Raw genomic sequence first — 25392 nt, 5'->3', positions numbered from 1 at the left:
GACACCACTGAAAACCTTGCCCTGGTGGCTGGGAGGGGTGGAGGAGGGCTAAGGGAGAATGGGGCAGACTGGAAGAGAGCTGTGTGGCTGGGTCTCTCATCACTGGCTTTTTAAAGGAAGGCACTTACTCCTCTGGAGTAACTGCTGCTAAAAAAGACCAAAAGATAAGCAAGGCATCTCCAAGGTACCACCTGTGCCCCCTCCATAAATGGAGGAGGCCAGGCTGCGCTCACTCTTGGGGACAGTAGGAAGGACCACCCCTCTCAAGTCCTTCCCCCGTCTGGCCAGGGGGAGAGGGGGTGGAGGGCTATCCTGGCCACGCAAAGCAGAGGACAAGACTTCCAAAGTTCTGGGTTCCAGATTTTGGAAGAAATGTTCTGAGAAATGAAGGCCTCAAAAGCACTATGAACTACTGTTCATGGGGCAGGCGTGTCACTGCCTGTGGGGTGGCTGAGGCAGTCCAGGACACTGAGGGTTAAAGATGGTGGCCCCTTTAAAGCTCCCAAGGTTTTGTCAGGACCAAGAGGCCCTGCCCTTTGCCTCTGGGGAGTCCAGAGGCTGCCAGGGGCTGAGTAACTCCCACCTCACCAAGAGGTTCAGAGAGGAACCTCAAGGGAGCCCCTCCTCTTCCTCCCCATCTACTTCAGTCACATCTGGGGAAATAAAAAAAAAAAAAAAGGCTCCTCCTTTCTTACATGAGGAAACAGCGTGAGGAGCCAGGGACATTTCCTAGGTGGGGGGTCAGAGGGACACTCACCAGCATGGCCTGGCCTGGAGCAGCCCAGATCAAGGAGTCTCCTCACCGATGCTGCTCCGTTACCAGCTCAAAATAGCACTAGCTGCAGCCCCGCCCTGGTCCCCTCCCTCTTTCCAGGCCCCTCCCGTCAAGAGCTGCCCAGCCCTGGCCAGAGCCAGAGAGAGAGTAGCCTGGAGGACTGCGGGTACCAGGTATGCCGGGAGGGGGTGATACGGCAGGCGAGGGAAGGTGAAGGGGAGGAGGAAGCTTTCAGAGTAATGGCTCGGGTAGGGGCAGACAGTGTTGAAGGGCTCGGGCTTCCGGGGCGGGCGGGGAGAGGCAGGGAGGGTGGGACTTTCCTACTGACACACATCCAGGCTCGGACAGCTGAGCTGATACGGCCCCTAAAAATAGCAGAGGAATTTAAGACCTGCAGCCTCAGGCCCCACAGGCCCGGGTAGAGACAAACACAAATACATATGTGCGCACACACACACACACACACACCAGTACACATGAACATTCAATCACAGCATAGTGTTTCGAAAACACAGATCATAGGCTCACCTCTGTCATCTATTTACAGCGCAGAGGCCAAGACAACTACTGTCACATTCAGCACAGCACACAGGCCTACTGCACACTGTGCCCCGACAGCAGCCACAACACCGCTGTAATAAACACCCTGGGGGCGTGAGTGGAACCCACCGCACTGTGTGTGTACTGCTGCCCCCGACACACAGCCAGTGACTGAGCAGGCACAGAGCGGGTGGGGTAGGTGGGTGTGCCTTGGCCCTGAAAACAGGCAAGGGACTGGGTGTCTGGCCAGTAAGCAATGACTGCGGTGAAAAGCCAGTTCTCGTGAGGCAGCCCGGTCCAGCTCATCAGTCGGTACCCAGGATACCCAGGCAGGCTGGGGACCCCAGAGGCTCAACTGGGAGCTGGGAGCTGGGAGCAGGTGGAAGGAGCCAAAAGATAGGCTTTTTGAAGCTGTTTCAGAGCAGTTGGCTCTGCAGAAAGAAGGAAGCAGTCATTGTCTCCCTCTTCCTCTGGGGGGAGGAGGGGGAGGGTGGGGTGAGGGTGGTCCTGGGAAAACCCACAGCAGAGCTGCCTCCTAGCCAGTGCCCAGCTAGGGTAGCTGGAGGCCCCAGGCCTGTCACTGCAGCCAGTCTGGTGAGCCCGAGGAGTCTTGTCATCACAGGACTTTGCTGGGAGAAGGTTGCTAAGTGCTGCCTGAGAACGGAGGCCCAGCTCTGCCTCCTGTCACACCCTGCAGACACATCACACTCCGTCACTGGGTCGCTGGGCTCTTACCTCTGCTTTCTAGGGAGGGATGCAGCTTTCTGGGGAGATCACTGGCCCTCTCGGCAGGCACGTGCTGGGCCACAGGTCTGTGTGTCCCCAGTCCTTTCCTGACACATGGCGCCAACCTCCACTGCACCCAGACATCCCCAGTGGGACATCAGAAAATACTGATGCCTGAAACCCCCCCCCCCCCCCGTCCCTCCCCCTCCCACTTCCTGTTTCTGATTTCCCTGGGTGCTGGGAGTTTTAAAAGCTCCACAGGTGATTCTGCATACAGCCAAGAGTGAGAGCTATTCCACCAGCATGCGGCCCAGAATCTGTGTTTTAACTAGCCTTCAGAGAACTACTGCTTTAAAAGAGTTATTCACAGTGTGTCATGGTTATGTGTGAGACTTCCAGAGCCCTTCAATCTTGACTTTTCATTAGTGAGATATACAATTCACTTCAGTGATAATTTCTTTATCAGTACAATGGGGAAAAAATAGTGTCTACCATGTTGGACTATTAAAGGGGTTAAGTGAATTAACACTTGCAAAGCTCTAAGATGAATGTCTAGCACATATGTTCACATAGGTTCTTTTTTTTTTTAAAGATTTATTTATGTGTGCATACAGAACAGGGGTACAGGCCAGAGGCTCAGGGGCGGCGAGAGGCTTCACCAGAGACAGTGGGGAGCAGAACAGGCAGATCTACGAAGTACACTGCTGAGGGGAGCAGGAGGGGTCTGAGGGGAGCAGAGGGCGGGTCAGGAGAGGTCAGCCGCCCCATGTGGTCACCTCGGGGGCAGGCAGGAATTGAACTCATGCAGAAGTGGCTTTAGCTTCTTAGTGCAGTGCTTTAACCCGCTGCGCCACTAGGGAGGGCCTGTTCACATAGGTTTTAACTATTATCTGTGATCCTTATGGGGGGGAAGAAGGGAAGCAAAAGCTCTAGTAACTAAAACCCTTTAAACAGGACAAAATATTTCCTATTTTAAGTAGTTTTCTAAATTCTAGTACCAGTTACAATAATAAAATTTTTTATGCTCTCCTTAATTTCCCCATTTAAAACCCTCAGAACTTAATCTCAAACATCTCAAACTCTGAACTTCTCTGAACCCAGCCCAAGTCTACTCCAGCCTGTGTGTCACCCCACTGGGGTAGCTCCTGACCTTCCGGCCTGGCTTCTGCCCCTGCGCCCTAGGCCACTCTCAAAGGGCACTGGCCTTGTGCCAGGCACCACTTCACCCCAGGGCCTGGGCTCCCAGAGCCTCACTCTATGCCCATGTGGAAGTCAGTCCCCTTTCGTGTCTGTGTATCTGCTTTTCAGTTCCTTTGTCCCCTACCCCTGTCACTGTGCCTGTCCCCAGCAATCTCTCTTCTTTTTAGTGTGCTGTTTCCACCAAAGGCTGTAAAATCAGGTAACCAAGCCTAATCCAAGTGTCTGAAGCAGGACAAACAGGCTATCAGCCAACCTGCAGGCTCTCCTGTGAGAAGGGCCTGGGTTTTACACACTGACTGGTGTTCTTGGTGTTTTCTATTTCTGGCTGCTGTGGCCTTCTGGGCCTGCCCGACATTCAGCAGTGTCCTGGAAGATGACTTCGAGGCGACCTGGTGCCACTCTACCTGCATAGTCTTGCTCTGTATTACTGGCAACCATTTGCTCTTCTTTTCTATCCGGGTGGCCAAACCCTGTCCATTCTGTCCATTCGGCTGCTGACAGATCGTCTCAATGTGGTTTTGTTTCCCTTAGTCAAATGGGCAGCCCCCTTTATTCAGAAGGGAAACCTGAGGCCATTGTTAGAACCTGGCAATTTAGAATCTGCTCAGCCTTCACACAAGGCCACAACCAGTCCCACTGCTGCTCAAAGGTCATTGCTATCTCAGGGCCCAGCCCATATTTTCCAGAAGCCTAACTTATGACTCTGGAGAGGGCCCATGCAGTCACTCCCACAGCCAGCCAGACCACCTCAGGCCACTCCGCCTGCCTCCAAGGTAGCCACTTGGTCTCTCCACATTTTTCTGCCACTTCCTTCTCCACAGCCCCACCCTGTGTTCACTCTTGTCCTCTCTCCAAGACAGATTTTCGCATGGTTCCCTGCCCATCACCACCGCAGCCCTTTCTCTATGTCTCAAAGTCCATCTCCAGTCCTATCTCCTGTATGAGGACTTCCCCCAAGACTTTGCATGGCGGTATAAAGTCAGTGTGGCACAGCCACACTGACTCCCAGCTCGGCCGCTTCTGTGCCCTCTGACCTAAGGGAAGTCTACTCAATTTCTTAAGAGTTTCTACCTTTCTGGTCTTATAATAATAACAGGATTATGGTGGGTGGTGGTGAGAATTTCTAAAAACTCTATAGATAAAACACCTGCATGGTGGCTTTTGGTTCTACTCAGTGTGGTGCTGTTAGGTACAGTGGAGTCACATACTAGCTGGGGTGAGATTCTAAAGTCAACAGGTACAGGTAAAAATAAACTAGAACACAGTCAAAATTTCCTTAAATTGCTCACAAAGTGAGCATGGCTTTATCGATACTATTCTTTGGTGTCGTGAAAGCATAATGCTATCTATAATATTGAGTAAAAAGAAGCATACAGAGTACAATATTCACAATTTTCGGCTATGTCATTTCTTATACCACCATAAAGCTGACTGTATTAAAGTTTAATGAGCACATGCCACAAATGCCTAGCAAAACTACTATTTTGCTGGTATGAGTTTATAACCATGTAGTTTACAAGTATTTGTGTTGTATAAGCTGCTCTCCCTGGAAAACAGAGACCCTATCCCACTTCTTTTTTTTTTTTTTCAAAGATTTATTTATTTGTGCATACAGAACTGGGATACAGGCCAGAGGCTAAGGGGTAGCGAGAGGCTTCACCAGAGACAGAGTGGGGAACAGAACAACGGGTCAGGAAAGGTCTGCCACACCAGGTGGTCACCTCCGGGTAGGAGGGGATTGAACTCATGCAGCAGTGGCTTTAGCTTCTCAGCGCTGTGCTTTAACCCGCTGCGCCACCAGGGAGGGCCCCTATCCCACTTCTTTTATATCTTTCTATCTCTTATATCATCACACACCCTACTACACCAGGCACACAGTAGGTGTTCCTAAAACATCCATTGGATTTATCTGGACGGTACAAATACAATAAGACTATGGAATAAAACTGAAAACAAAGGCATATCCCGTGAAGGCAACAATGCCAGCTACTCAGCTCCCACATGGGGTGAGTGAATGGTCCTAGGTTGTTTCAGGCATTAGCCAGACAGAATGGACTAGCAGAACCGGGCTGGGGGCAGGCTCTGAGAAGTGAAGGAAGCCGTTCACTTGCGCAGTGAAGTGTCATTCCTCAAGATCAACACTGTGGGGGGCACAGTGTCTGTTATTATTATCATTTCTTTTTCCCAATCTTACAACTAGATGGCTAGCTCCTTGAAGCAAAGGTTCTATGTTGGATTCTACCTAGCACTGCATCCTGCTCACAGGTGACACTTGATACTGTCTGAGTATGTGAAACAAGAAGTAGACAGCATTTTCGACCTGAACAAACATTCAGACCAGAAGGGGTGATAAGATATGTACCCGAATAATTATAAGTCAATTTAGCATCTACTCAATGTTCCAACAGGGGCCTTGAAAATGTTGTAGAGGAGTTCGCAGGCAGAAGTCTATTCCTGTTGGGAAGTCAGGCAGACAGCTTGGAGGTCAGCCATGAAAGACAGAAGGAAGCTTGTAATAACAAGTTGAGGTAAGAAGGGAGTTAAAGAAAAAGGCAGGGGTGAGAGAGCAGGAAACATGAAACATGGAAGTTTGGGAGAAATGCAGGACTCATGTAAGTAAATGAGATACAATGCTGGCAAGGTAGGTGGGTCTTGGCCAAGGAGTCCACTAAGCCACAGTAGACGGGTGCTGATTCTGCTGTCCACTTTCCATCCTGCTTGCCAAACCCTCACTTTCCTCTGGGGACTCACCCCACAATCTAGTCAGTGGGACTGTCATATCCCTGGGCCTTGGGCATTGGCTAATGAAAGGCATGTGACTTAGTATCAAGGGCAATAATGGAACTGACAGGATTACTGAGTTAGTCACACTTATTTTCCCACAAAACTTGAACCTAGGGCTGTGCTATTTTACCACCACTTGTCCCAGGACCATGAAAGCATAGAAGAGATGAGAAACAGAACAGGCGTGGGTCCTGCTCACCCATACTACTGATGAAGGCTAAACTCACAACCTGATATACCCCGGCTTTTCAGGCTTTTCAGATATTTGAGCCAAAACATGCCTTCTTTTTGAAACAACTAAGCTGTGCTCTCTGTCATCTGCAACTGAAAGAGCTGTGCCTCAAACAAAAGCAAGGTGGAGTCTGAGGAAAAAGAAGGTACAGACTGAGCATTAGCCACACATCGAGGAAGGGCTATTTTTCTTCAAAATCCTGGAAGCAAGTGTCATGAAAGGGAACTGTGGGGTGGGAAACTGAGGTTGAATGGCTAGTCCACTGTCACAAAGCTATGAGTGGCAGGGCCAGGGCTGGAACACAGCTGGAACGCTTCTTCCACTCCACCAGCAGGGAGTGACAGCAGGTTTCAGTAGACACAGTTAAAGGGGCACAGTTAAACCTGTGCTGATGTGACAGGAGGATTTCCAGGGAAGCAGAAAGATGACTAGAGAGGAGGTCAAGGTGCCAGCCAGATGAAAGATAGGCTGGTTACCTAGGTTCTGGCAGTGGATGGGGAAGAGGGTGACAAGAGAGTCAGAGAGGGGAGAGTGGAAGATGGGAAATGGGTTTGAGGGGAGTCGGAGGAGGAGGAAGTGCAACTAAAGACTGGCAGATTTCAAGCTCAAGATTTCAGGAGCACAGGGTGAAGCCATTATCAAAAAAAAAAAAGGATGACAGAGGGAGGCTGGCTGAGGGGGAGCTAGGCAGGAAAACACTGAGACTGAGGTGCTTCTCAGCCTCTTAACAAGAGTACTCTTCTGACCCCTGTTTGACTCTCTAAGGTAAATTCCCATTTAAATTAAAACTCCTTAAAAGAAAAAAAAAAAAGTATAGGGCACTCCCTGGTGGCACAGCGGGTTAAAGCACAGCACTAAGAAGCTAAAGCCGCTTCTGCATAAGTTCAGTACTTGCCTACCCCGAGGGACCTACATGGCCCGGCAGACCTCTCCTGACCCGCCCGCTGCTCCCCTCAGCAGTGTACTTCGTCGATCTGCCTGTTCTGCTCCCCACTCTGTCTCTGGTGAAGCCTCTCACTGCCCCTGCACCTCTGGCCTGTACCCCAGCTCTGTATGCATAAATAAATAAATCTTTTTTAAAAAAAGTATAAAAGCTGAGCTCTGTGTGTACAGGTTGTATAGTGCTTTGCATCACTAGTTTGCAACATACAGAATATGACTATGACTATTAGAGTGCTTCATTCAGGGAAGCTGCAGGACAGTCCTCTTTCAAACACTCAGCTGTCAGGGCTGGAGAGGGCCTGGGTGCTTAGCTGAGGGTGTGGGGCGTAGTCAAGCAGTGAGGTGCCCAGATGCAGTCTCTCCCAGGGCCACTTCAGAGATTGCACAGCACCACAGCACCGGTGCCTTTCCTCTCCTCCGAAGTACTATCCATCCTTCATTCCTTTTGTGGGGAGGGGCACGTGTGTGAACAATGTCTTTTATGAAGATAACTGTGTTGGGTACTCTTTTGAAGTACCAAACATTTAAAAAATTATTATTGGGCATCGATGACCAGTAGATCCCAAAGCAGACGAGGGCAATCCCCCCTGAAGAGGCGTAGAGATTGCGGCAGGAAGAGGAAGGAGGCTGAGAAAAAACTCGGTGGCGAAAGGTGCACGCCCAGGGCTGGGCCCCGACACCCCAGCCCAGGAGCGGAGTCACATTGGGTGGGGGGGCGGAGCCAGCACGCCAGCGCAGGGGCGGGGCCTGGGGCGGGGCCTAGGGGCGGGGCCAGCGCCTGGCCCCGCACTTGCGTCAGGAGCTGGGCAAGAGCCCGCCCTGCAGCTCCACCGGAGCCCAGCAGAGGGCGACCGCCTCCTTCTCACCGGCCGCCGGCACCTCCAAAGCCCAGGGATTTCACCTCCCGCCCCACCCCCAAGAGTCCCGCGGGAGCTCGGGGCCGAGGGGGCTGCTTGCACAAGATGGCCTCTTGCCTTGCCCACAGGGGATAGGCAAAGCGAGGCGAAGATGAGCTCAGACTGATTTGTTCTCATCACCGCTAGGGCCCAAAGCAGCCCTTGCATATGATAGGATTCAATAAAATGCTCACTGGTGGAGTAAAATGAATAAATAGGACTCCTGGGACGCCTTGAACCTGTGTGGTGGGGAGTGGTCTGAGCAATCCTGAAAGGTCAGTGTGTTCGGGGTGGTCAGTCCCAGCGGTGGTCACTAAGGCAGTGTTAGGCACTCTGCTCATCCCTGTCTTCACACACTCGAAGTTTTGCTCAGAAGCCAGTGACAGACACCACACGGTATTGCAAGCACAGAGCCCAAGTGTGGATGGCTAGACTTTGCCTCTCTGCTAAGACCAGAAGCCGCTTCAGGTAAGAGCCAGGTCCTGGCCGCCTGCGGGACCACCTGCCTGGCTGTCAGAGTAGACCAGCTCCTCCCCAGGAGCCTCAGCTGCAGGGGATTTCCAAACTGCTTCTGCTCTGTCAGATTCCCACAAGGCCCAAAGCCAAGGGCATGCCTTAAGGCTGATTTCCCAAAATCCTCCACACCCCTACCCCAAATCCCACCAACACTGGGAACATTCCGGAGTCTACCAAATACATGATATTCCCCTCCCCACCCCCTCTGGCAGACATGCAGGAATAAGCATAATGAAGTATTGTTCTTTTCTTCTTCACATAAACAACAACTCTTCTCTACTTCCACAGAAGGAAAAAGGAAACCCTGTTTAAGGGCCAGCCACACCGATTCAGATGAAAGATCAGTATGTCTTCCGGGCGCGAGGGTTGGGGGCCTGTGGTACTTATTCTCAATGTCGGGGTGGCTTCTTTAGACAAGGCTCAGGTGCCTCCAGATGTGGAACATTAATTACGTGCTCAACAATCTGTGTTCACTTCTGGGGGGCCCTATTGGGCCTGTTTCTAGAAGCTTTAAGTAAAAATAAAGCACAAACCCAATCTGCATTGAAGCAGAAAGGAAAAAGCAAACGCTTCTACTTTTCCTACCAGCACACCCCCTCCACCTTAATAGGCCTGGCCAAATCCACTGGGGCATGTAAGCACCTGTGTGTTGCAAAGCTGGGCAGAAACATGCTTGGCCAGGTGCGGAAACTGCCCCAGTTGTGGTGGCACATGGCCAGGGACCTGCTGGCCCTGGGGCATCAGGATTCCAGAGTTGGTGAAGTGTAGACATTGCCAAGGACAAGTCTTCCTTCCTGAAAGGAAGAGAAAATGTCACCACCCTCAGCCTCGCGGTGGGGTGGAGGGACCACAAGGGGAGACAGGCTTTCAAGAGCACCCCAGATGCATGTTCAATATGGTAATCACTAGCCATGTGTGCCTATTTAAACTGAAGTAGAACTGAAACATTAGGCATACATCTGATTAAATTAAAATCAAATCAAATTTAAATTTCAGTTCTTCTGTCTCCCTGGCCACATTTCAAGTGCTTAATAGCCACATGTGGCTCTTAGCTACCAAGTTGGAAAGCCCAGACTAGGAAACATTTCCATCTTTGCAGAATATCCTATGGGACGGGTCTGGTCTACAGGACCCCTTTTCAGCTTATCCAGGCCATGCCTGCCAAAGACTCCTTCAGGTGGTGCCTCTGGCCCCCAGAGTCTGCTTACTCCTGTCTGCATGTGCCTAGACTGACCCCCAGGCCCCAAAAAGGCTGTAGCTGCGATTTAACACCCAGCCTAGGAGCAGAAGCCAGATGCAGAGGGGCTGAAAAGGCAAGGCTGAATAGAAGCCAGCCCACAACCCAAGACACCCCAGGCCTGGGAGAAAGCCCCTCAGTGTCACACAATCGTGCCTTGTTTCTTCAGTCTCTGGACCATTCATGGGTAAGTCATCTGGAATGTAGTGGCCTGAGGGCTTCCCCACATCACGGACTGCTGGACTCATCTGATGTTAGTGCTCCTAGAGAGAGAAATGCCAGCAGAACTGTCTACTCTCAAGGGCAAATAAGGCCAATGAAGCCTTGTCCCGAGCAGCATACTAGGAGTTCTGCCTTGGGGCAGGGGGTGGGGGTGGAGTGATGACTGGACACCTCCCTGTATTGCCAATGAACCATAAGAAGATGAGGGGGGAGGAGGATGTGGTGAGAAAAGGAACTCCAGGCATGCTTGCCATGCTAGTGAGGCCCCAAAAATGTCCACCAGCCCTGGATCTGTGGGGGAACAGGAGAGCAGGGTATGGATCTGAGCAATGTCACATTCTATCACAGGCATGGAATTTACGGGCTTTTGCTACAGTAGATAGCAAATCTGAGTGGGAGAGTCTGGGCAAATTCTTATGTGTGATGAAAGGCACAGAGGACAGATCAGAGAACGGGCAGATCAGGGCTGCCTGCCTCTCTGTGTGTGTCAGTTCCACCCTCAATTCCTGCTTAGCCCTAAGCTAGATGCACCATCAGAAGCAAGACAGGGGTAAAGAAACAAAATAAATTGTGGAGAAACCACTCAAAAGTGGAGTTCATTCAACTGAAAATTAAGTAGGTAATAAGAAGCTTGTTATTCCAAAGATATTAGCATCAGCCAAGAATTTGACTGAGGGGATTCTCAGGAAAAAAAAAAAAAAGCACAATTTTAAAAACTGGTATCACACTATAGACTAGGTTGAGAATGAAAGACAAAGGCTATTAGCTCTGAGGTTCCAAATAAGTTTAGGAACTAGTTTAGGTCTTATTTACATATTACCTGAAAAGTCCTTTGGGCAAAAAGCACTGTCCTGGGGAGGAGAACAAAGCCTCTCCCCACACCAGAGTGAGTCATTTACAAGCCTTTGGCATTTCTTAGGCAGAGGATCCAAGCTCCCAGGTACAAGTATTTCCAAGGGGTCAGGCTCATAATGGTGATAACATTCCCTTCTGAGTTCTTTCTATAAACCAGGCACTACTCTAAGTGATTTGTCTGTATTGATTTATTTAATCCTCTAAACAACATTGCAACTTGTTATTAATCCTATTTTGCAGAGGAAAATGCGCAGAGAAATTAATTGCCCAGAATCACCCAGGCACTGTATTGCCAGAGTCCATGCTGTACCCAACGCAGATCAATGTGTTAACACTACATGCATAATCATGATTGAATCCCTGTGTGTGGGCTTGTCTGCCTTTGCTGCCACCCTCATCTTTCTTCTCCCCAAGTGAACTGAAAGCAATTCTCACAGCCAAAACCAGCCCTTCGATCCAACTTCATATTTGCCAAGCATCTGTTTCTACAGCAACAATATCCCCGCCCTGAAGGTGACCCACATGGCACAGCAGACCTCTCCTGACCGGTCTGCTGCTCCCCTCACAGTGTACTTTGTCGATCTACCTGTTCTGCTCCCAGCTCTGTCTCTGGTGAGTCCTCTCACCGCCCCTGCAACTCTGGCCTGTACCCCAGTTCTGTATGCATAAATAATCTTTTTTTAAAAAAAAGTAAGGAAACTGCCTTCCCTTGCCCCAGAGACCAAGTCTACAGTTGGAAGTAAGCCTTCCTAGGACAGGTTGGTTAGAAGGACACTGACTTGATTACAGAAATGCTTTGGAAGGCCTGGGAGAAAAGAACCCAGAATAAATTCAGCAGTGCTGTGTGTGTGTGTCCCAAGCTATTTCTAAGCTTGGGAATGTCCTATTACAGAGTTGGCAGGTCAGGGCCCAGTAATGATGGGTGAGGGCAGGGAACAATAAAGAAGCCCTGGGAGAGGAATGTAGACAGTATCTGTGTGCCTGCACAGGGTGGGTCACCTCCCACGAGGGCGGTGGAGGGCATTTGGGGTGGGGTGATCAAGTTGGTGCCCCTCGCCTTCTCTGAGCCTCAGCTTCATTCCTGCCAGCTGCCCTTGACCTCACCTAGGCAAGAATTCCAGGCATTGTCCAGAAATCTGGAAGCAAGAATCAGGATCCTTGTAGGCTGCCAGAGCAATGGGGGTTCTGCCAGGCAAAGCCAAGTGCTAAGGGGAAGAGGGCTGTTTACTGGTCACTTGATTCCAGGAAGGCAGACCGCAGCAGTCTCCCCAGGCTTCTCAGGCTGTGGGCCCAGTTTCCCTCACGCCTCTATTGATCTTGATGCATGGCCAAACGAGTGGGGACTCAGCCTCAGCCTGGGCTGTCCTTTGGGTAACCTGGGTCGCCGTGGACAAGGACGCAAGGCTGTGCCAGGCCCAGCACAGGCTGGCTCCCCAGTGACTGACGTGCCAGGCACACGGGCTCCTGCAGCCTGGACAGCTCCTGGCAGGGCAATGTGGAAGCCAGCTAGCCGGGCAGGGGCCTTCCACTGCTCTGAAGCCAGTGCTTCTGCAATCAAACCAGCCCACAGAGGAGGGAGGCTGGGGTGAGGAGGAGCAAAAGAACTAACACGAGGAGTTGTATCAGACTTTTCCCTACCGTGTCCTCACCAAAAAGGCTCCCTTGGGATCTCCAGATACTTCCCCTTGATCTGATGGGTTGGGCATGAAACTGGGTGACACAGGGAGTCATGACCATCTATCTCATGCTGCCTGACGATGCCGTCACTGGTTGGCTCTAACCCATGCCACCCTGGGCTGAGAGCTATCTCTTTGCAGATATCTTCTGTTCAAGAGAAAGCACAGGCTCCCTGATCATAGGGACAGCACCTTCTTATCTGCGAAATCAAGTCCACAGTGTGAAATGGAGCAGGTGATCTTCAAGGCTTCCTGAAGTCCAGTCCTGATGGTGCCAAGGCCCCAGGGATGTTCACACCTGGCCTTCCCTACAGCCCAGAGCCATGGCCCTCCTCCCTCCCACAGCCAGCCCTCTTCTGCCCTGAATCCTGGGGCAGCCTCAGAGTATTGCTGCGAGAGAAGAGAGCCCAGGGCCTGCCCTATGAGACATCTCTCTGTGGATACCCTGCTCACCAAAGGGCCTGGCAGGGAGAGAAGCTGGTGAGGGAGGGAGGAAGTGAGTCAGCTCTTTACAGAAGTGGGAATGGAAGGGAGGAGCCAGTGGAACTGAAACCAGAGGGCAAAGGGCACAGGAGCCAGAAAGGCCAGAAGAGAGGGAGCTAGGCTCTGGGGTAGTTGGGGGGCCCACAGAGTGAAGGACAATCATAGGTGACAAACTCAGCAGTGCCATTTCCTACCAAAGTGGGGGTGGCCCCCACAGACCAGAGAACCTGGGTCTGGCAGACACAGCCCCACCTGACGATGGAATCTGAGGCAGCTCCCCTTCCTGACTCATGTACTGGTTGCAGGAAGCAAGGTCTTCGAGATCCAGCCATGTCCCTTCTCAATGAAGTGGACGCTCTGTTCCCCAAGGCCTCCCACTGCCTCTCCTGAACCCCACAGCTCCTGCAGCCCAGGGCCCCCTGGTCTGACCCAGTGGGGAAGACATGCTTGCCTCCTCAGAGAGAATGGGAACCGAGCCCGGGCCTGGGGCAGAGCTGTTCCGGCTGCCCTAGCATTTCCTCCTGCCCTCTCCAACAGCCCCTCTCCGCGCAGGAGCTGTCCCCAGGCACCAGCTGGAATCTGTTGCTCTGACTAGGAAAAATCCTTACTGTGAAAATTCCCAGCCTGCTGACATTCCAGCACACAGCAGCCCAGGGAAAGTGGCAGAGGGAAGAGGAAGCTTTGTGTCCTGCCGAGCAACATTCCACCCCCTCAGAGACCTGCAGCCTGTAAGAGGGCGCATTCCTCCAAAGCCCCCTGGTGGGACACTGTGTGACCCCATATTCGCCTCTCACCCAACCTGGTACATTCCTGGGGGCTCCAGTGGAGGGGCAGGCAGTCCTCAGGATGCCCCTTTGGACCCCCTTTTCCAGGCTTTTGCTTTTGGTGCCTCCAGCCCATCCTTCCTTGCCTTCTGTGGGGGGTGCCAAGTTCCCCAGCATACAAGAAACTGAGTTGGGGGAGAAGGCAAAACATGCCTGTAGACTGCAGACAAGTCACCAGGCCAGTGGGGAGGAAGGGGGAGAGCTCTAGGATCCAAAATGGAGCTAAATGGGGGAAAACCAGACAGAATGGAAAACCAGGTCTGGACTAGAGAACCACTGTCTTTCCTTTAACAAATAGCCACTTTTGAAGTGTTCTAACATTGGGGAAATAATTGGGTAACTAATTAATGAAACTTTTGATGTGTTTTGACGGAGAGTGGTGTACGAGGCTGGGATGCAGAACAAACACAGTCTGAGAGGACTGGAGAAGGCTTCCCAGAGGGAGTGATATTCAAGCTGGGGCCAATGAGTATGAGAGGGGCAGGGGAAAGCGCCACAGACAGAAGGAACAGCAGGGACTCAACGGTAGAAGTCAAAGAGACTTCTACCTGCTAGGCCCTCGCCCTCCCCCTGGCTCCCACAGTGCATGCCTGGGGGCAGCAGAGTCCAGGCCCCGTGCAACATCTCTGTTCCTGGTCAGAGGCGACTCTCGGGACCCTGCCAACCCAGGTGCAATGGCAATCAGTACTGGTAAGATGATAAGGTGAGGGGGCGCCAGATACGGATTTTGTGGACACCACCCCACCACCCCAGACACTGGAACTACAAATCCCAGCCTCACCAAAGGGAGCACTGCTGGGGTTCTGAGGGTGGAGTTAAGCAGCCATGTTTGGATATAAAACCAGACAGGTGGGCTTTAGGGGGTCTCTTGGCCTCGTGGCTCAGGCTGTCTCTTGGCTTTTCTCCAGCTTTCATTGTGTTATTGGGATTCCAGGTCAGTGGAACTGGTAGGACGCATTAACCAACTTATCTCTCTCTTTCCCTGAGTTATTAATTTCCCTTTCTCTTGTAAATAAACCCATTATTAACCTTTTTGTGTGGGTCTGCAGCTGAATCTTACAAGTCCCTTTAAGCGCACAGGTGAGGGGACCACAGCCAGGCAGCCCAATTCAGATGGGGTTGGAGACCACACCCAAATGCTGCCCAGAGAGCCTCTGCTTCTCTTCAGCTTCTGTCGGCCACTCTTCAGTAACCCCCCAGGTTCCTACAAGATTAAATCCCACTGGCTGCCCTCTGGGCTCACTTCTTCTGACTAATCCACAGAACAAGTCACTCCTAGCTCCCCCATCCCTCTGGGAAGAGGCCTTGACAGAGGCAGCAGGAGTCAGAAGGGGCAGGCCTGGGCTGGGCAGCAGATGCCTATGGACATCCAGGTGCTGCCCTCCCCTCCCCAGCACAACAGTGTGGAGCAAGACACTGATGCCGAGTTCAAATCCCAACAAATCACTGAACAGCAGTGAAGCCCTGGGCATCTTACTTAACCTTGATCTCTCTGTAATCCAGTTTCCTCATCTGTGAAATTGAGATTCTGACAATACCTACTTTGTAGTGTGCTTAGGAAAAGTAAAGGAGTTAATATATGAAAAACATCTAGAACAGGGCCCAGCAGACAGTGAACACCAGTGATGGTCCTCATCCTGGCTGCTACTTTCCATGGCCTTCCTTCAGTGCATTTCTGTCCCGCTGGATCTACTTGCTGGTGCTCCCTACTACTACTTAGGGAGCATATATGTGCTATGCACCATACTAGAACTAGGTGCCATGCAGAACACTGGGCAAACACCCTACCCTATATCCTTCCTTACCCCTGAGTCTGCCCAAAGAGGCTGTGCCAGGGCAGAGTGCCATGCCCTGATAGTGAGGAACATGTGGCAGGAGATGAAGGAGCCGGAGTGGTGACCCAGGTCTAAGGAAATAGCTTCCCAACCAAAGTAGGCCAACAACTGAAAAAATAAGTTTTGCTGACACTGTCCCTGTATTTAACAGAACAAAAGCTGATGCCAAACACCATGTAGGACTCCAGGGTTGGCTGGGCCCCCCCAAAAAAACTGCACAGCAGGAAGTAGGGGGCCATGAAGACTCCATTCTCTGCAGTGCCCGTCTGGCATGCTGGGCACCCACAGTGCTGCCGGATGCCTGAGGCACATCCATACCCTCTACGCAGAACTGACAATGGAGGTGCCAGGCAGCCTGCCCAGGCAGCAGGGGAGCCCCCATGTCAACTGGGTCACTGGTCCCCACCCCCACAGACGCTGCTCTCCACCCCAGGCTACAGAGAGGCGAATCCAGCAGCTCAGCGTAGTGGGGTGGCAGGAGCCCTGCTGGCAGGCAGAACTCGTGCTTGTGGTTTCTGGGAAACGCTGTAGAGATTTGCAGCATTTTTAAAATAGTTGTGTTCCCACCCGCCACAAACTCCCCTTCACCCCACTCCTCACCCACCCCAGTCTCAGTGTTTGCATATCTGGTATTTTCCAGAACCGTTTCAAAGTAAATAAGAGCGATTAGAAGGGAGCAGAGGACAGGGTGGCCAGGGGTATCAGTGGGCTGGAGGGCCGCTGGCCTGGCCTACTAGCTCAACCGAGGCCCCGCCCCCACATCAGGCTCCAAGCTGTGCCGGCAAAAACAACCAATGACCATGACATGTACCCACACCCAGTTCAATGTGGCCTGGGCACTGAGCCCAGCACCCACAGGCCGGGTGGCCATGGCACTCTGGGGCTACAGTTCATCTAACATCTCATTGAGGAAAAGGCAGAATGAAGCCTTTGAGGACAGAGCAGAGAGATCTAGCAGGATAGAAATGGCCCAGTGCAACTCCCTGTCCTGCCGGTCCCGAATCCATATTAGATAACCCTCCAGAATGCTTCCAAAGACTTTTAACCCACCAGTTCTCATGCCCTTGGGCATGAGAATGACACTGGGTAGGTGTCATTACCAAAAGACTTGGTTTTGGGGTTCCACTCTGAGCCCCCGAGCCAGAGCTCTCTGATGAGAGACTGATGCCAGAAGTTCCTGAAGTTTTGGCACAAAATGAAGTAAAAACTTCATATTTAAAACAAAAAGCAAAAACCCCTTCAAGGGTCATTTGAGTGATATTAAGAACAGAAGTATTATAGAACAGGGAGCCCAGACCACATTCAACTGTTCCACTGCCATCAAAAGCCCCTGAGCAAACTCACTGCTCTAAAGCACATCTGGCCAACCTGGAAACACTACAATTTTGTGTCCCTTTGGGATTCTTCAGGCCCCGCTGCTGACAGCGCCCAGAGTTCTGGAGACAAGGTTAATGGGGCTCAGAGAGTTTCTGCCTCTGGGTCCAAGGCTTTTACCATGCAGAGTCCGTGCCTTTCTCTCAGATGCGGGCAACCCTGACTGGCCTGTCTCCGGCAAGGCTGCTAATGACCATGCCTGCAGGCATGAGAAGCTGAGCTCCAAGACTCTGCACCCAGCAGCTCATCTTTCCCCTCTACTGGCTATCTTTAGGATAGAGCTATACGAGTGCCTCACTGGGCCAGAAGCAAGGACAGGAGAGCAACAGGATGGATTAATTTAGGGGGCTGCAAAATTATCTTCCCTGGATATCTCCAGGGACTGGAAAGAGAAAAGGGTATCAATCTTTGTGGGTTATCTCATCCAATACAGGAACATGCTATCTTATATAAAGACCCACAAAAAAGAGCATACCAAATAAAAAACAAGCCTTTCCTTTCCTCTTCTCAGAGATAATGAGTTAATTGGGGGTACATTCTTCTCTGATTAGCCTTCTCAAATTTGAGGAAGATAGAAAATAAGGTGATTTATAGAGATCAAGGCTCATTTCTTCTCAAAGACCCCTCTTAATGGCCACGCCTCTGTCACCCTTAGACAGAACTGGTTATGTCCTCCTAACACCCCTCTACCCCGACAGACTTCTATGACAACAGGTATGGTGCTTGACTGCATTTCTTTACTGAGGTCTATGTTTCCTCAAGGACATATACATTATTTAATCTGCTAGTGTCCAGTACAGCGCTTGGTCCTTTAATGGACTTCATTAAACACCTAAGGAAATAGCGCTTCCCTGGTGGCTCAGGGGTTAAAGTCTCAGTGCCATCAAGCTATCAGCAACCACTAACGCATGAGTTTGATCCCCAGTCAGAAAGCTGACCCACATGGCACAGCAGACCTCTCCTGTCTCGCCCACTGCTCTTCTCAGCAGTGTATTTCAGTAGATCCACCTGGTCTGCTCCCCACTCTGTCCCTGATGACTACTCTCACCCCTGCACTTCTGGCCTACACCCCAGTTCTTATATACATGCATAAATAAAAAATAAATCTTAAAAAAATACTTGAGGGAATAAGTAAAATGTTCAAGGAAATAAGTGAAAATATGTTTAAGGGAGTAAGTAGAAAGTTTAGTGACTGTTAAGACTCAAACACAGGTCTTTCTGGCTCCAAGCCCATGCACTTTCCATTCTAACATGTCCTTTCCCACATTCTCCTGAACATGGAGGTGATTTAGACAGACATCTAAAGAAACCTCTTAAGACCTCTTAGAAACTTTACAACCTTTCAGTATAAGTCTCAAGGCCCAACAGAGGAAACTAGCTCATAGATCTCAGGTAAATGGCCGACAGCTCCAGAGGACTCAAGGAATAGGCTCGACGGGGCGGGATAGAAGCCTTCCTTTACACCCTCTCCTCTCCCACCGAGTCCTCAGAAGCTCAAGGAAGTGGTGCTTTCTGGGTAAGGTGCCCATGCAGGCCATCTCCTCTGACTCTTCACGCAGGGAGACACCTGCAGTGGCCAAGGTCTGTTGACAACCTCCTTTCCCAGAGAACCCAGCTGCTCTCCACCACAAACCTACTGAGGACAAAACAGAGGGGACCAGCTCTCCTCTCTCCCAGGCCCTCATCCCCACCCAGCTGCTACCCCACCTCGACAGGCACTGACTTTCCACCCAAATATGAAACTAGAGGTTTAAGATCCTCATCTTTTTTTTTTTTTAAATAATATAACAGTTTATTTTTACATCATTTTGTACTTTTTTTTTTCATCTCAGTTGTAATCCCCGCAGGTTTCCCATCACTGAGTCACCTGTGTGCCATTACCATAATCCCGTGCACTTCCCTCCCTCTCCCCCCATTTTTGATCCCATTCCCCACTCCACCCCCACAAAATGACTCTGGTGTATGGCTGTTCATTATTCTTATTTTCTCGCCTGGACCATTATACTCCTGCTATGAGTGAAACCATCCGGTATTTTTCTTTCTCTTTCTGGCAAGATTCTCATCTTTACTGATGCTTCCCCTAAGCTTACCAGATTCAGAGAATTTTTCACCTTTAGGAAACTTGAAAATAATTATTCGAAAAACAGAAGTCCCTTGAGGAGCCAAGGGAAGAACTTAACATCCCCTCCAAACCTGGCAGTGAAACTTGACCCCTCCTCTCTCACACCAGTCACCAGAGTCTATGTCAGGTGCTCATAGCTACACCTCCCTCTCTCCACTGCTTCTACCCAAATTCAGGCCCCCATTCATTCTTCTAGGGCTCTTGTAACAGCTCCCACTATTCTCCCCATAGCTATCCTTGCTGCACCTGAAAGCATTCCCCAAAAGCAGTCAGAGATTTTCTGAAATGTACTCCTACAATCACTGACTAAACTGCCCCCGTGCCCTCAGGTTAAAGTTCACATTCCTTAGCCGGCCTCACAAGGGCCTTGGTGACCTGGCCCCGCTTGCCTCTTCTGCAGCTTCTCTTAATATACATTTCCCACACGCTAGCCCCCAGCCTACTACCTAACCTCTAGGCCTTGGTATTTGTCCATTACAGCCTCCCCCTCCTACTTGCCTTTCCTTTATTCATCTACCCAGATGCCTGCCCCCATTACTCCCAAGATGACATCTGCAGCCTGTCTTCTGTGCACTCTAGGAACTTGTACCAGCCCCCGTCATTGAGCTTTGCAAACAGTCGTGTCAGTGTCCACTACTTGAGCTTCTTGAGCTTCTCCCCCATTAGACGATACATTTTCTAGGACTAGGATTTTCTGCTGCTCACGGCTGGATCCCAGAACCTAGCACATAGTATGCACTCAGTGAATGTTTGTTTAACAGGTAGGTGAGCAGAAAGATGGATCATAGAAAGAAGAGCTACTTCTCTCAGACCTGATGAGTGATTTCTACCAGGTCTAAAATCCACCCGACTGTGGCTCGCCCCTAATCCCAATAGAACCTTGGCTAGCAACTATGGGGGACACGGGAAGACGGTGCCCCCTCCTGGGCCATACCATGTGAGGCAGAAACCTGAGGGGCTGTCTCTTCCTGGGACCTCCTGAAAGGCCATGGAGAGAGTCACCCGCCTGGCGCCCATCTGGGTGCAGAAAGAAAACAGATGGCTAGCTGGCTCCCTCAGACCTCCCTGGGGACAGGAAACGTGCGGACATAGTTGATGGATGGCCTAGCGGACAGGGTGGCCGCCAGGAGCTGTCCCCCTGGGGCTAGAGTTGTCAGGGTACCCCACCCAGGAGCCAGGAGGAGGTAGGAAGATTCTCTTCTTGGCATGGAACTGAGATTAGAACTGTTGCCAAGAAAGGAGCAGGAGTCAGAGTGGGAGGAAAAGGACAAGATAGAGGACGAGAGCCACAGAAGAGGCTGAAGCACTCCCTCGTCGCTCCCGGCCTGTCCCAAGGAGTGGGGCGCACACTCTACAGCTCCTCTGCTGTAGCACAGTCCCACCACCCACTGGCTCGGGAAAGACAAGGGGCTTGTCTCAGCCTAGGCCTCTTGTCCTGTCAGATGGGCCTAAAGACAGAGGAGAAGGGGTTTTCTGCTCTGTCCTCTGCTAGATCACCCAGGCATCAGTCTGCAAAAGAAGCCCTCTGGGTACCAGCTGGGCATGGCCATGGGGGAGAGAGCCAGCCAGCCTTTCAGAGACACCAGCTGTAATGCAGACTCCACCAGGACCTCTACCGCTAAACCATCCACTTCCCCAGGGATGGGGAAGCGGCAACTAGTTTTGTAGGGAGGGTGGCTGGGAAATATGAGATGCCAGGATGATTCCTATGCTATAAAGAGAAAACTAAACAGCATCTGGAATGCCAGGCCCAGGGCCCCGAGGGGGCCTATCCTGTGGTTCAGCAGGGAGCAGGCAACAGTCCCCTAGGGGATTCATTCTTTAAGAAGAAAATTCCATCTGTTAAAAGCAATGCTAGTCTGGGAAAAAGTACACAGACAATGCAACAGGGCACGATCTTTGTTTCTGAGGTAAAGACGATTCTCCCTACACTGGGGTCCCCTGAGGTCGGCTAGCCTGGTGACTAAAGCACAGTAGATGCCTGATGTGTGGGTCCTCCCCTGGATTCCACAACAGGTTCACTCCCTACTACCCCTTCCTGCCTAACAAAGCTGCCTGACCCCACCGGTCCCAGAGAACAGGAAGGCCTGGGACCCAACTCCATGCTTCCTGCCAGAGCCTGACCCTGCCGCTCCTGCCTTCCAGGCCAGTAAGCTGCTAGGCTGGAGTCACCCTGAGCATCCACCTCCCCTCCCAGCAGAAAGCCAGGTCTGGGACTCTGCTTGTTTCCTTAGCATTTCCTCCCACTTCGGAGTCTGATACATCTGGCCGGGCACTTAGTGCTGACAGGTCCTGGCCAGGCTGTGCACTGCTCAGGCTGTAGGCGCTAGCTCTGCACAGTCCTAAAACCACAGCTGGAGAGAGGGATGGCCAGAGGCCCATTTGTCCTTCATGCTCTGTCTCCAGGCAGAAGATTCCAGATTGGTACGTGGCCACCCTATCAACAGGTCCACTGAGGTGTGAGAGCTCCATGCTCCTAGAGCCTTGCTCATAGCTCTAATCTGAATCGCTTCCCACCCACCGCCATGCCAAGCCCTTCCATGCCCCTTTTGTGTGGGCAGGGTAACAGCTGGAGTCTCAGAGATAGTTAAAGTTATCTCTCTCTGTAGGGCTTGGTACCTGCTGCTTTTCCAGGCCATGACTTTTCTTCTTCCAGGAGAGGTAGTAAAGGCTCTTGCAGCCCAGGTGAACTTTATAAATCAGGCCAGCCACTCCCCTGATTCAAATCCTACAATGGTCCCATTTGGGATAAAAATCTAAACTACTATGGTTTTCAAAAGGAGGTCTGAGGTCACCTCCCTAGAAGTAACAACTAAGCAGCATACATCCCAGATTTGAAATAATTTGCCCTTTTCATCTCCAATATCCAAATAACATGGAATACTCTATTTTAGTCCAAACTGTCATATCTGGAAGTGGCATCTGTTAGCCTCCACACCAATGTAGGCCTCAGAAATGTGGTGCGCAAACCCCTAATCCACCCTCGTATCACAAAGTTTGTTCGGGGTGTATCACCCGACACCCCAGGTGACTCCTCCTCACCAGGTACGTTGTCCCTGGAGCCCAAAGAGTGGCACAGTTTCACCCTGTACACGCTTGCTAGACTCTCGGTGCCGCTCTTGGGTCCCCCAACCATCCGCCCATGTGCAATCACAAGAGATGCCAGCATTTCCAATCCCTGCTGGCGCCCGGCTGCCCAGGGAGAACACTCACATTGGCTGGCTCCCTGCGGGGTCCCTCGCCACTCCGCAGCCAGCTCCGGCTAAGCTCGCTGAGCTCCGGGATAGGCTGCACCTTGAGCCGCACGCTGTCCCCGGACTGCCGGATCATCTCCACAATCTCATCCCGGGGCTTGCTTTCCACGTTGTGCCCGTTAATCTCCACCAGACGATCACCAGGCACTAGCCCCAGGGCCAGGTCCTTGGTGCCCGCACCAGGCTCAGCAAAGTGAACCACCCTTCGAAAGACCTGGCCCTCCGAGCCCCGGTCCAGCATGGTCGTGCGGCGCAGAGAGAAACCAAAGTCTCCAGTGGGCCGACGCTGCAGCTCCAGCTCGCGGAGGACAGGGGCTGGCGGAGGCACCACAGGCGGTAAGCGTAAGTCAGCTGGGAACCTTTTAGTTACCAGCTCGGGGACTCGGGACCGAGGCCCTGGCCGAGGGACGCCTGAGCCAGGATGCATCAGCTGTCCCTCTAGAGTCCTCACCTCCACCTGTGGGGATGGGGCTGCAGAGTGCTCGGAGGGGGTGGAGGTCTCCGAGGCACTCTCATCACGGCTACGCTGGGAGAAGGAGAAGCGCTTGACGATCATCTGTGAGTTCTGCTTGGCCAGGGAGCCGAACTTGGCTGCTCGCTGCAGCACAGAGCCACGGAAACTGCCCTCCTCGCCCTTGAGGTCATCACTGGAGCTGGCTGTGCTTAGGTGGCCCGAGTCCAGGATGACGCTGCCCCGGTTGCTGTCGGAGTCAATGTCAGTCAGGTGCAGGTCGGAGCCGCTCGCTACCTTGATGGGGATGGGGTTGGAGATCTCCAGGCGAGTCTTGGACTCCCGCTTAGAGGAGCGGTTCAGGTTGAAGAAGCCTCGTCGCAGGCTCATCTCCTCCAGGCTCCGCAGCTCTGCTGCTGACATCCGCTCCTTTTTCTCCTTTTTCTCCTTCTTCCGCCCGCCATCTTTGTCCTTGTCTTTCTTCATGAGGTTAAACATGGTGGGGTGCTGTTTTCAGGGGTGAGACCCCCAGAGGGTTACAGGTGCTCAGCACAGGGTCTTGTAATTCCACCTTGCTGCTGCAAACAGAAACAGAGGAAAAAAGTCATTCAAACAGAGCCTCTTCCTATGTCTCCAGTCCAGGCATGGCTGAGTGAGCACAGCTACTCCTAAGAGTTAGCCATGTGCCAAGAGCTCTGTTTGACACAATAACGTCTCAGTTAATTTAATCCTTATGGGTCCTCCCTGGTGGCACAACGGGTTAAAGCACTGTACCAAGCTAGCCACAGCCGCTTCAGCACAAGTTCGATCCTCGGCCAGGGAGCTGACCCAGATGGTGCAGCAGACCTCTCCTGACCCACCTGCTGCTCCCCTCAGCAGTGTACTTCACCAATCTGCCTGTTCTGCTCCCCACTCTGTCTCTGGTGAGTCCTCTCACCACCCCTGCACCTCTGGCTTGTACCCCAGTTCTGTATGCACAAATAAATCTTTTTAAAAATTTAATATTCATAACATTACTGTGGGTGGGACTATTATTAACCCCACTTTACAAAAGTTTACATGAAGTTGTCAAAGCCAGACTCCACAGTCTATCATTTTCCTAATCCTAGATAGGCCTAGGCTTAGGTGTGCAAGTAGGTGCCTCTGAGAATCTGACCTCCTGGCAAGAAGTCCCCAAGACTGCACTTAGATTCCAACACAACGGACAAAGGAACAAGACTCTGCACCATCACCCTCTGACAGCCAATGACCATTATGGCAACAGACATCACATGCTTCAGGGCTCTTTCCTGTTATCCTTAGAGCAGCAACCTTGGCCAGTGGGTGACCAAAGACCTCAAAGAAGCAACCACTTGTCAGGCTGAAGACTGGTCACTTAATACACACTGCCCCATTTGTATCTCACAAGATCCCTGCAAAGTAGGTATCATTATATCTACTTAACAAACGAGAGAAATAGAGCTCAGAGAAGTATACGGTAGCTGTCACACAACTAGTAAGTGCTGGGATTCAGTGACAAATACTGTACTCTTTCTAGACCCTGGGTGCCCAAAATAAAGCAGGGAAGGACGGAAGGGGAAGTTCCAGACTGTACAGAGGACAGACAGCTGTGAGATGGGGGTGTGGGTCTCCTGGATAAACAGGATCCTGAAAAATTCACATCCTTTTCCCTAGACCGACACCTAAATATAGCCTTAGGAAGAAAGTGGTGGCAGTCTGAAAGAAAACCCTGCTCCAGGCCACGTGGGCCTGCGGCACCAACCCACTCCCACCCCTACGCACACCTAATTGGGGACAGGACTGAGAACAGCCTAGTGGGGGTGGAGCTGAGAGAGTCTTTCTTTTTCTAACCAGCAGGAAACAAGGTGCTGAAATAGGCCATACCACCTAATTAGAAATTAAATGTAATTTTTTCTCCCTCCTTAAAGGCTTCCAGGTCTGAGTTTCAGACACAGGACCTAGAAGCTTACCTTCCAGTAATATCCTCTTACAAGCCCCTACAGAGAGAGACCTTTCCTCTCTGTATATCCCAACCCCACAACCATGCAGGCCCCCCTGGTTCCCATTCTACTGAGATGGAACCCCTCAACCAGTTAAAATGCCTAGGGAGGCATCAGGAACCTCCTTTTTTTTTTCTCAAAGATTTATTATTTTTATGCATACAAGAACTGGGGTACAGGCCAGAAGTGTAGGGGTGGTGGTGAGAGGATTCACCAGAGACAGATTGGGGAGCAGAACAGGCAGATGTACTGAAATACACTGCTGCGGGGAGCAGCGGGCTGGCCAGGAGAGGTCTGCTACTCTATGTGTTCCATGTGTGCTGCAATGGTTGGCAATAGCTTCCTAGTGCTGTCTTTAACCCCTGCACCACCAGGGAGGTTCCTCAAGGAACTGTTAAGGACCCCAGGAGACTGGTTAATTGCTCCTCCCCCTGTAGCCCAGCACCCT

General features: G+C 51.5%; 1 protein-coding gene across 15 annotated transcripts in view; it reads right to left on the bottom strand.

Moving 5' to 3' along the window:
- MYO18A (myosin XVIIIA) overlaps window positions 1–23533 on the bottom strand; it is an 83486-nt gene extending 59953 nt beyond the window's left edge. For 6 of the 15 annotated variants that reach the window (XM_012726228.1, XM_012726233.1, XM_012726230.1 and 3 more), the window contains exon 1: window positions 22453–23520. In XM_012726228.1, the coding sequence (XP_012581682.1) occupies window positions 22453–23442 (990 nt within the window). In that variant the 5' untranslated portion in view covers window positions 23443–23520. Of the gene's footprint in view, window positions 1–757; window positions 836–22452 lie in introns of those variants that run through there. The other 9 variants (XM_012726241.1, XM_012726235.1, XM_012726236.1 and 6 more) reach the window with 6 other exon arrangements.
- Between the last annotated feature and the right edge of the window lie 1859 nt (window positions 23534–25392).

The sequence above is a fragment of the Condylura cristata genome, unplaced genomic scaffold, assembly GCF_000260355.1.
Source record: "Condylura cristata isolate star-nosed mole 26May11 unplaced genomic scaffold, ConCri1.0 scaffold00017, whole genome shotgun sequence".
NCBI classification, from domain to species: domain Eukaryota; kingdom Metazoa; phylum Chordata; class Mammalia; order Eulipotyphla; family Talpidae; genus Condylura; species Condylura cristata.
The sequence above is the reverse complement of the archived record's forward strand: the minus strand, read 5'-3'. Positions and strand labels throughout refer to the sequence as shown.